The sequence below is a fragment of the Microtus ochrogaster genome, unplaced genomic scaffold (genome assembly GCF_000317375.1).
Source record: "Microtus ochrogaster isolate Prairie Vole_2 unplaced genomic scaffold, MicOch1.0 UNK5, whole genome shotgun sequence".
NCBI classification, from domain to species: domain Eukaryota; kingdom Metazoa; phylum Chordata; class Mammalia; order Rodentia; family Cricetidae; genus Microtus; species Microtus ochrogaster.
The window spans coordinates 10,878,913-10,891,197 of record NW_004949103.1 but is presented as its reverse complement, the minus strand read 5'-3'; the positions used below and the strand labels follow the sequence as shown (position 1 = coordinate 10,891,197).

The 12,285-nt window shown below is 42.4% G+C and overlaps 1 protein-coding gene across 1 annotated transcript in view; it reads left to right on the top strand.

The window, feature by feature from the left end:
- The first annotated feature begins 674 nt into the window (after nucleotides 1-674).
- The window catches only part of Fam184b (family with sequence similarity 184 member B), an 86,692-nt gene continuing 75,081 nt past the window's right edge, over nucleotides 675-12,285 (top strand). Inside the window, exon 1 of the mRNA XM_013353291.2 lies at nucleotides 675-936. Coding sequence (XP_013208745.1) covers nucleotides 790-936 — 147 coding nt within the window. The 5' untranslated portion in view covers nucleotides 675-789. The remainder of the gene's footprint in view (nucleotides 937-12,285) is intronic.

Below are 12,285 nucleotides of genomic sequence, written 5' to 3'. Positions count from 1 at the left end.
ATTGGCCTTGGACTTGACATTGCTGGACACCTCTAGCATTCAGTACTGAGTGGGCTCCTCTCCAAGCCCGCGGGGTGGGGTGGGGAGCTCCCAGTCAGTCCTGCTCTGTGGTTCTGAGGCTCCAGCACTGTCCGATGTTGAGCTCTGGATCCCAACCTCCCTGAATCAGCACTCCCTATTTCCACCCCCTGCCACCTTCTACCTTCACCCTCCAGCATCAGGGCTGCAGGTATTGGATCCGCTGTCTCACCTGTCCCATCTACTACCAATTCACAGGATTTTAGGGTATTTTCATTCTGACTCACCGGACTCCTAGGGACTACTGCCAGCATTTTTTTCCTCTAAGCCCGGTCAATCAACCTTGGGCTGGATCTCTCATAGCGGACCTGGGAGCCTCATACCATCCAGTTGCCCAAGAAAACTACCTGTCCAGGGCAGACCTCCCTATCACCCCTTAGAAGCTGTTCTCTTGCTGGTGTAGCCCGCACTCTCTCGGAAGCATCCGCAGATCGTGAACCCCACGTGCAGAGCGCCAGCGCCACTCTGCAGGGTGCGGGTGCCCGTGAGCCAGCTAGCCAGCGAACGAGCACGAGCAGAGGAAGGTGGGTGCGCGAGTGAGCCCGAGAGGGAGGCACCTCCGGAAAGGGGAGCCACGCGGCTGTGCTGGCAGGACCGCAGTGCCTGCCACCTCTCTAGAGAAAGCCCTCACGCCCGCGCTCGCACGTACGTGCACAGGGCCAGCAGGGAGAGTGCGAGCCAGAGCTTTTTAGTGCAGGGCGCCTTAAGGCGATGGCATCTACCCTCCACAGCAAAATCCACACGCCAGGAACCTGCGCGAGCTCTAAAGCCGACGCCCGCGCTGGTTCGGACTGGAGAATGGACTGTGATCCCGAGATGCACGTGAAAATGTGCAAAAAAATCGCTCAGCTCACCAAGGTAAGGCAGGGCGCTGCGGGTGGACTAGTTGTGCGCCAGGGGCACCCAGAGTAGAGGTGGGAATGCGGACGCATCCCCAGGGGAGATCTTCACTGAACCTCAACAAACTTTGTCTCGGAGACCAAGGGAAGCTGTCCTATTGCTGGGTGAAGTGACCTTCCAGAGACAGCATTTGGAAGCAACAGACAGGATCCTTGCCAAGGAAACTCCTGCAGCCTTCTTGCTGAGCTGGTGGGCTGTGCTTTCTCAAGGTTAGAGTGTGAGAAGGTGTGTGTGTGTGTGTGTGTGTGTGTGTATGTTCATGCTCCCTTACCAGTTCTCTTTGCTCTACAGCTGGGGAGATCATGTGAGCCCTATTTAAACACGATTCATTTATTCCTTCACTCAACAAATATTTGAATCATTTGTTGAGTGCCATCAGCCTTGTGTGGTGTCCTACTAACCCTGGAAGACAGCCCAGGGGACTTACTATCAAACTGACTAAAGGCATGTGTATGTGCGTAAGTGGAAAAAGGAGGGATTCCGGATATAACTGTGGGAATAGAAAAGACCTTGGGAGGTCAGCCAGTCCACTCCCTATTTCATCTCGGGGTCCTAGTTGAATATGTTCAGGCTGTGCGTCTGAGATGTTACCATTGCAGGCTGCTAATCCCTTGCAATTCCCCAATTAGGAACAACTCCTCCCAGAGTCTCTCCGTATGTCTGTAAAAGAAAAATGTCCCTTCCCATCTTTCCTATAGAGTTTGAGTAGATTAAATTAGCCATTTACTTGGGATTTTTCTTTTCGCCTCTAACTTCTAACAGTGCCCACCAGTAGAAGACCTGCTCCAGGTTTTGTCCAGAATGTAATGAAGGACACGCTCTACTCTTTTTCCTAAGCATCTTCCGTGCACATCCCACACCTGTCCTTTAGAAGGATGGACAGGCACCCTTGCTACCACAGGCTTGAGACAGAACACTAACTATCTTCTCCTGTCCTGCCATTAACTTCTTCCTATTCTTTGCACACACGCCTGTCTTCAAACAGTCGCTTCTTGGAAGCCTTGCCTTGTGCCACTATGTAACCCATACTATCTCATAGTACCAATAATAAAACCTATGTTTACTGTTTAAAAAAAATCACTTTAGTACCTAGAAAGGCTATTATAGTAGATGTCACTCCCTGTCTTCAAGATGCTAAAATGTAATTTTTGAAGGGAAGCAAGATTTGAGATAGCAGGAGAAATTTAAAAGGCATACAGTTGCTACATGAGATAGTTCAAATGAGAAGTTCTGAGGGAGCAGGAACAGAGTGCGCCATTGTGTTCTGAAACAAGGATCTTTTTTATGAAAGAAATCATCCTTGAGTTGTAACAGTGATGGTTTATTGTCACACTAGGAGTGTCTGCTGCATTTAAGCTATTAAATTGTTTAAAATCTTTTTTATTATTTTTACTTATGTGTACATGTGTGTCTGTATAGACTCCATTGGATGGGTATCCATGGAAGCCAGAAGATGTGGGCTTCCAAGAAGCTGGAGTTACGGGTGACTGTGAGCCACCTAATGTAGCTTCTGGGATTCAAACTCAGATCACCTGGGAAAGCAGCAAGCACCGTTAGCCACTAAGCCCTCTCTCCAAGCCCATAAACTGAATATTCATGCCATAAAACCTCAGCGCCTCCCTTCCTGGCTAGTAGAGTCATTTTGGAAGAGAACTCTTAATTGAGAAAATGCCCCCATAAGCTTTCCCTGTAGGAAAGTCTGTAGTGCAGTTTTTAATTGCAATCGGAGGGCCAGGCTGACTGTGGGTGCTGCCATCCCTGGGCAGGTGGTCATGTGGTATGGTAAGAAAGCAGTCTGAGCAAACCAGCAAACATTCCTCCATGGCCTCTGTTCAGTTCTTTCCCAGACTTCCTTGAATGATGGACTACAAACTGTAAGATGAAATAAAACCTTTCTTGTTCAAGTTGCCTATGTGATAATGTTTTATCACAGCAATAGAAACCATAACTAAGACACAGTCCTTTCCTCTGTAGTATGTCAAATATATAAACAGATCACTGCAGTGGGAATCGGTAGTGATCCCATTCAGTAATAATTATGGAATACCTATTATTTGCTAAGTCATGAAGACCCAGCAACATAGAAGGCAAACACCATCCCTGGTAATCGTCAATATTTTTTTAGAGTATATTCTCCATTACAAATCATGATTGCTTCTTGCTATGTTGTGCCTCTCATTACCACTTTACATGCTAATTGCTTAAAGTAAAAATTTTTGTTTCTAATAAATTGCTCTTCTTTTCTCTGCTATCTGTACAGTGCATATTTCCCACGTTTGCGCATTTAATATTTCCATGAGTTTTTCTTTGATAGGTGAATTGGATCCAGGTGATTGCTGATATTCTTCCATCATATTTGTGTTTTTTAAACCATTTTTCTCTTCTTTAGTCTCTATTCCCATGTTCTGTAAGATTAGTGAACTGATTTATATTCTATTACTGGTTCGAGTGCTCGGGAACTTTATTCAACTCAGTCTCAGAACTGTCTTTAATATTTCAATATAGTTATTTCACTATGACATTTTCTATTAAAGTTACCTGAGTGGATATTCCAACAACAACAAAAACTTCCTTTACGTGTCAGTGAAATTCAACCTGTTTTTAGGCAATGATCCATAAACAAAGTCTACTTAGAGGACAGGTCCATTTCTTATGCACCTTGGAAGTTAGTTCCTATTCATACCCTCCCCAGCAACTTGTCATTCTTTTCTGTCCTTTGCAAAAGATTTACTTACATAATCATGTGTATGTATGTGTCTGATTAAGTATATACACATGTTTTGTGTGCACATGCTGCTAGCCAGAAGAAAATGCCAAGTGTCCTCAATATGTTATCAATACGTTCCGATGAGGCAAGGTCTCTTCCTGAACCAAGAGGCTATAGTTTTTATACGTAGGCTAGCACCCAGCAAAGTTCAGTTATCCTTGTATCTCTATCCATTTCAGAGTTGGTGTTATAGCTTGTTGTACGGGTGCTTGAATTTGAACTCTGTTTCTTACGGTTGTTCAACAAACGCTCTTAGCCACTGAGCCATCTCTCCAACCCAAATCTCCAGGTTCATCTCTTCTGGACATTTCATATAAATGAAATCATACAATATTTAATCCTTTATTTCCGGCTTTTCCTTTGAGGACTATCATGTTATCTCATCATCTATTCATATCTTTTATTGTTCATGCATGCATCTCTTGTATAGTTATCTCATGTTTTATTTATCCTTTTGCCAATTGATAATTTTGGAATCTATGTTTGTGGCTATCATAAACAATACTGCAATGAACATTATATATACATATGCAAGTCATATGTGCCTTTGGATACAAACTTAAAAGAAAAATTGGTTGTCTATGCTAAATTTCTGTTTAGCTTTCTAAGAAACTAGGAAGTTTCCCAAAGTCGCTGTGCAATTCTACACTTTTCAATTCATTTTTTTCAGCAAAAGTTTTTAATCCATACCCCTATTCCAAATTCTGAAATGACACAGTCAAGTACAATCCAAGGCTTCGCTTTGTACATATCTTTCACACTTAATGTTTATTTTTAATTTTAATTTATGTATAAACTGGTATGTCTTTGTGAGGTACATTGTGATGGTTCAAATACGTAACGCTTGTCTCAGAATAGCCAGGGTCTCCATCACCCTCTTTCTTTGTGCTGAGACTATTCAAACCCCTCTCTAGCTAATCTGAAAGACATAACTATCTGTTGTCCACCATGGTTACCCTGTGGTTCTCTGGAACATGAGAAGGCATTCCACCTACCCCAACTGTACCTTTATATTCGGCACCAGCCGTCTCCTTCCCCTTTGCTCTTCTTAGCCACTGGTAACCATCATTCTATTTTCACCTTCATGGAATCAATCATTTTAGCTGCTATATGTAAGTAAGAAGATGCAGCATTTGTCTTTCTGGGCCCAACTCACTTCAGTTACAGTAATGCCTTCCAGTTCCCTTCCTGGTGCAGCAAATGACAGGACTTTGTTCTGTTTTAGAAGTGGATAGCACGCTGTTGTGTATGGATAACACATGTTCATCCTCCAGTGGGCATCCAGGTGCATCTCGTGTTGTGGCTTCCGTGAATACACATTCCTCCCTGTTTTCTCTTGTTTCCTTTCCTGAATTGGCTTTGTTGTTAAAAATTGGATCACATTTATTTTTTTTATGTTCCCCTTCCTTTTTAAAAAAGCCTTTGAAACCCTTTTTCTTTTAAATGGGTTTATTATATGATAATTCGTTTTTGTTATCCATCTGTTTCTCTTGCCGTTGATATAGTAACTGGCACAAAATAGAACCTTACTAAGTTTGTTAAATTCTATTGAAATGCCCTCCATGTGCGAGGCTGGAGAGGCGGCTCAGCAGTTAAGAGCATGACTGCTCTTCAGAGGATCCTGGCTTGATTTCCAGACCCACATGGCAGTTCACAGCCATCTGTAATGCAGTCCCAGGGGACCTTACACTCTCATCCAGCCTCCGAGAGGACTCCTCACACACGGTACACATACTTACATACAGGCAAAGCATCCACATGCATTTAAAAATGTTCTTCCCATGTAGTTGGTTAGGATTTCTTTCATTACACTGATATATATATATATATCCTAAAATAAAAAATCCCTAATTTTATGTATAGTGGCATAGTGCTGGTAGTCCAATAATTAAATAATCAATAATCCAAAGTCCAAAATGCACATGAAACCACGCAGCCATTTGCTGCACATATATATAATTCCAGCTGCTTGAGAGGCCGAGGTGAAGAGGTAAAAGTATTGCAAGTTCAAGCTAGCCCCAGCTACATAATGATTTGCCTAGGCAATTTAGTTAGCCTTGTCCCAAATTAGAATTTATAAAGCCTGGGAGTTCAAGTCAATGATGGTAGTATGCTTGCCTAGCATACACAAAGACCCTAGATAAATCCCTATTCATATGCACACACACACACACACACACACACACACACACACGTGCACACTGCTAATTATAAACTTCACCACTAAATGCAATGGTGACCCTAAACTGGATTCTGCCCTGATGATATTTCATGAGGCTTCCTAACATGAGCTATAACTGTCCAGTTCCAGAAGATGTTTGACTTCCTATCCTGAATCTGATGCACTGTAGAGGGTGAATACAGCACAGTAAACTGAGGAATGAACTGTTACCCTGGTAACCTGGAGAAAAGCAAGCCCTTCTCTAGCCTTGGAAGCCAGGAAGTATCGTGAGGCAATAGGAATGATGCCTTGCATCCTCTGTCACAGGCTCCCACTTGAGCCCCTGTGCATTCTTGGTTTAAAGGAGTTACAAGTTTCATTACACCCTCCAACTTGATTCCACCTACTTCCCTGAAAATATTCTTGTGCTTGTAGACGCTTGTTGGGGGACCGATATTTAAGCGGTTGTACTTTGAAAACTACAGATCTGTTTTAACAAGCCCACTCTGTTGGAATCTTGTAATTTAATGGTCTAACCCATGATGTAATGTAAAGGCATTTATCCCCCACTCTCCTCTGGATCACACCATAAGATGGTAGAAAGTGCTCCCTAAGCTGAGTGTCCTTGACCCTGCTAAGATGTTTCAACTCGCGTCCCCTCTCTCCTTCCCCATCTCCACTCCACAGCTTTCCCCCAGTCTTTTCTCCACACAGCAGCAACCAGAGTGATTGCAAACCCTCCCATTTTGCTGGAAGACATTCAAAATAACGTGGCCACTTTGAAAAATGGCCTCAACAGTTCCCTAAACAGTTAAACAGAATGTTGTAGGACCCAATAACTACAGTGCTGAGTACCAAGAGAAATGAAAACACCTGTCTCCATAAAACTTTTTATGTGAAGTTCATAGAAATATTACTTATATATGCCTAAAAAAATAGAAACAAACTAAATGTCTGTCAACCAAGGAGTAGGTGGATGAAATACACAAAATATATACAAAAATGTATGTACAAAGATTGGCAGTTATAAATGCTAAGAAACACAGTTCAAATATGGTATGAAGAGTGGCTAAGGGCTTTGTTCTTCCCTCCCTCCCTCCCTCCCTCCCTTCCTTCCTTCCCTCCTCCCTCCCTCCCTTCCTTCCTGTCTTTCTTTTAAGAGTCTCACTGTGTATTCCTGGCTGGCCTATAACCCACTGTATAGACCTGGCTGGTCTCAAACTCAGAGATCCCCCTGCCTCTGCCCCCTGAGTGTCCTGATTAAAGGTGTCTAAGGATCTTGTTTGGGGGTAAAGCATGTTCTGAAGTCAGAAAATGATAGTTGTGGGTCAGTATACTGAATGTCATTTCTCTGTATAAGGAAAAGTGCCTGGTATAAAAAATTATTATCTTCATAAAACTATTTAAAACAGAAACATAAAAGGAGCTATGTCTGTCTCCTTTTAAAATGTTGTTCTGAATGAATTCCATATGACTTCATCCCATAAAGAAAATGGGTCTACTTCTACTCTTCATGTCTGCCTCCAGGCCCTCATCCAGGTTTTCGCTTCTGGCCTTCAACTCCTGCTGTGGCATTCCCTTTGATCACTCTCGCTCTGCATAATGTGGCAAGAACAACATTTTAATGTAAACCAAAGATTGTAGCTATAAAATTTAAAACCCAAGAATGGTTTGTTTTGAAGTGAAATTCAAGTTTCATTTAGAATGAAATTTGTTCACCTATAATAAATTATTACTGTTAATCACTTGAGGTGGCTCTTTCCTGCCCCTAAGTGTTATCTCCTATATCACAACAGCCTTCAGTTCTCTGACAATAACATCACACCCACTGTGTGTCTGAATGTGAAATGTTGCCCAGAGGCTGGACCATGTGTCTCAACACTTGCTCCCCAACGTGAGGTATTGTTTGGGAAAGTTATGGATCCTTTTGGAAGTGAAGTCTTGTTGGAGTAAGATGTAATGGCGTAAATGAATGCAGACAGATTGTAAAAATATATACAGTTTAATGGAGAAATAGACTTACAGAACCACTGTTCCCATGGAGACCAGGAAAGCAGAAGAAGCGCTGCAAGCACTAGCCAGATTTATAGGTAAACATTAGCCTGAGGCGAACACGCCCCCTAAAGGGGCGGGGCTTATCCCTAGAGTAAGAGAGTCATAGTGGAAGGTCTTAAGGTTTTTCAGTTTATTCTCTAATTCCTGAGTGTGGTTGAAATGTGCCTAGACAAGTTCTTGCTTCCTCCTCCATGCCTTCACTGCCTGGCGCCGTGTTTCCCACAGCATGCTTACCTGGAGCTCTCTGGAAATGAATTCCCAAATAGACCTTTTCTACTTGAAGTTGCTTTTTGTCAGGGTATTTTTCATAGCAACTTAAAACCAAGACACATTCCATAAAACATTTGTATTGTTTTTCTAGTTTTAGTGTCTTTCATATGAAGACTGAGAATATGTCACATAGATGAGTCAGAGTTCTTAATGCTTCTAAACCATCTGCACCCACTTGCTAGTCCTTTCATACTTCTTCGTAACACCTATGTTGATGCTGTATTGGTTTGTTAGGTGTGTGTGTGTGAGTGGTGTATTGTTATGAGCCTCTCTTTGTTTTTGGTCTGTCAGAAGCCTTCAACAAGAACTTTCTTTTCACATAAATATATAATTGATGCAATCTGGCATTAAATTGCATAATTGCAATAATAAACGAAGATGGGATAAACAGGCAACTCTAGACCCCCCAAAAATGATGAAGTGTAAACATTTTTGTAGATGGGGATTGAATGGGGACTTATGAAAGATTGTCTATTGCTTGTGTACAGAAATAAGTTACCATGGTAACTGTTTACTAAGGAAGAACTGGGATAGCCCGAGTAATCCGAATGATCACAAAGTTTCCTTGTCCCTGCCAGCATTTTGGTTGATTCCAGTTTCTCCTCACTATAGTCAATAATATGAAGGTCTCTCTTTTGACTCTCTGCCTCTGCACACTTGCCAGAGCCTTTCCTGGAGATGACTCCTTTAGCAGAGCTTACCTTTGTTACAAATTGGTGTATGTGAAGATCAGGGAGATTGAAAGGAAACAACCTAGAAAGAGAAACGTTTAATGATGTTTCAAACAATCCAAAGGAAAACATGTCCTGGGAACCTGAGTTGTTCTTTATAAACCTCACATTTTTAAAAAGATATTTATTGTAACTCTCTTCTCTCATAATCCAAACACAAGAACAGATCTGTGAGAGAAATCTCTATAGTTACAGAGACAGTAGCATCATTTTGTTGTTGTTGATTTGTTTTGAATTTTGAGGCAGGGTCTCTCTATGTATCCCTCATTGTCCTAGAACTCACTATACCAGATTGGCCTCCATCTTACAGAGATCTGCCTGCCTCTGGCGTCTGAGTGCTGGGATTAAAGGTGTTCAACACTGCCATGCCCAGCTTACATCTTTACTTTTGAACTACTTTGCCAGAATCACAGCCCAGGTTGTTAGATCACCGGAGCCTATTTGAAGCTACTTAGTGTATTGTGAGCTCCAGGGAAAGAGAATATACCTGGAAAATGCTCCTAGGTAAATTAAAATATCAGAGAAACCAATGCTTTTCTCATATTTCAGAGGCCCACTAAAAGCACACATACTAGCAATTACCTGAGAGGCAAGTCATTGACCTTGGTCTCCCTAGAAAGCTTTTTTCTTAACTGTAGAACCTTCGAAGCAGGGAGCAGAAAGACCCACTTTTGCATCTTTGGTATCGTCATTGAGAACAGTGTTTTTTCCAGACTTCTGAAGTGTAACAATGTTTTTTTTTAAAAAATGTTTTTCCTAAAACTATATTCCCATGCCTGCTGAATTCCAAATGAGCACTGTGTAGCCTTGCTTCTTGACCCTGAGACTCTTGTTTAGTTGAAATATGTTTGTAGGATCATTCAGTGTCCCTTCTTGGTGTGTTGTTCATAGATATTGCTTTCTCTTGATACTAACTGCAAAAGACTAAAAAGTCATGCATGCACGTACACACATGCATGCACACACACATGCTCACAAACATGCACACACACACATGCACACACACACATGCACACACACACATGCACACACACACACATGCACACGCACGCACACAGTGTCCACGGCAAATCCCTACTATGAATGCTTGGAAGAATACTGGAGGAAAAGAGTATTTGCAGATATAACGAGGCAAGGAGATGGTGCAGACTTACGTTGCCTGACTGGGCCCTAAAGTCCATAATGTGCATTCTTATAAGAGGAAGACAGCAGATGATTTAATAGAATGGAAGAAGGTACAGAGGACAGGGAGGACACTTGAAGACTGAGGTGAGATTGCGGTGATGCACCAAGATCAAAGACTGCCTGGAGCGACCAGAAAGTGGAAGAGGCAAAGAATAAATTCCCTGTAAGGTTCAGAAGGGAGCAAATTCTGCAGTCATATGGACTTTTTACTTCTGTTTCCTAGAATTCAGAGAGAATAAGATTATTATTTTAAACTTGCAAGTGTGGGATAATTTGATATGTCAACCACAGAGAACAGACAGTCTTCTCCATTTCTCTACCATTACCAAAGCCGTCTTCCTTCCCAGAGTACTACTGAAGTTCTCTGGGAGTCACCAGCCATGGTTGGAGAACCCACATTTTAAGTGCACTCTTAAGTGACAGTACAGACTATAGATTGATCGTTCTTTGAGATGATCAAGTTTTGTTGTTGTTTTCATGGGTGTTTGTTTGTTGTGGTTTGGTTTTGAGCTTCTCCCTCTTTAAATTACCAGTAGCTCCTAACATGCTTCTGAGAACTCACTCGTCCGTGTGAACTGATGGCTTTGAACTACAAGACAAGGAAGATTTTAATACACGTTCAGCCCTACAGTGGATGCCAAGGCCCAGGGAAGTACCAGTGTAGTGATGAGGGAGGCAGGCCTGCTTTTCATCCTGCCCGGCTGCCGCACGGCTAGCTTGACACCCGAAATAACAACATACAAATTGTATTCATTTCAACATTGCTTGGCCCATTAGCTCTAGTCTCTTACTGGCTAACTCTCATATCTTGCTTTAACCCATATCTAATAATCTGTGTAGCACCACGAGGCCGTGGCTTACAGGGAAGATTCTAGTGTACATCATCTTGGGCTGGAGCCTCATTGCGTCTGACCCAGAAAGGAGAGGCATGGCGATTGCCTCACTTCCTCTTCCTCCCAGCATTCTGTTCTGTCTACTCCGCCTATCTAAACTCTGCCCTATCAGGCCAAGCAGTTTTCTTTATTAATTAACCAATGAAAGCAACAGATAGATAAAGACACTCCCACATCATACCATTAAGATCCAGATTAAAGAATGGACATGGACGCAAAATTCCAGTCTGAACAGGATGCTAACTCACGCCTGGGTACCAGCTCACTGTGAGCACTAAGTGATGCACCGATGGCGGAGCTCCTCAACCACAGCCAGTACATATGCTTCCGTGTTTCCGTGCGCTGTTCCCTTTTAGAGGTGCAATTCGGAAGAGCCTTGTGCACTAATAGTGATAATAAATATGCTGCTCCGTGAAGAGGGAACTCTGATTAACAACAGGCTTTTATTTTACAGTATGCAGATTTGAGCCCAGAGCTAAGCAGCTCCTAGAAGTTAGAAAATTTAACTCAAACTGGTCACCCCATCTTTCTCCACTTGTTTTTGGCAAACTTGCACATCCAAACAAGCTTGAAGGATGTCAGCTTCTTAGTCTCTGGGTCTCTTGGTCTAGTTTTCCATTTTGCAGGTTAAGTTGTGGTTGATTTATGGCAGAAACATTTGTAGATAATGGCACATAGGCAGGTGCTAGGGAGTAAGGAGATGAGGGCATGGTGCATTCAGAATTTGAAACCCAAGTTTATCTAGATCCGAGTTTGGTTAAAGGCAAGGGAATGAAGGAGAACCTGTTTCTGGTTTTGTTCATTTTCCTGCGAGGGCAGCCTGTCCTTGAAAAGCATGCTCCTCAAGCATCTGCTATTCCTTGCGCTTGCAAGCTCATTAATGGCATGTTCCCAGAGACCCAGAAATAGCAAATTCCATTAAAAGGCTTATCATTAAATACAATGCATCTCTTTATGTCGGAGAAGGATGGCCTCTGAAAGAGTCCATTAGGGCTCTAGGCTGGGAAAATTAGGTCAGCTTTCTTTTAAAGGAGAAAGTAATACAGCAGGCAAGTGCTAGCAATACTGCCAACATTCATCTTGGAAAGCTCTTCCTCTTTGTGTTGCCAAAGTGCATTCACCCAGACTTGCTATTCCTATCTTCAGCCACATGGAGCAAGGCCCATTTGTCCTGTGGAAGACTATTAAATTATCTGATAACAACCTAAATAAATAGAAGAGGAAAAATTAGAATCAAGCTCTCTC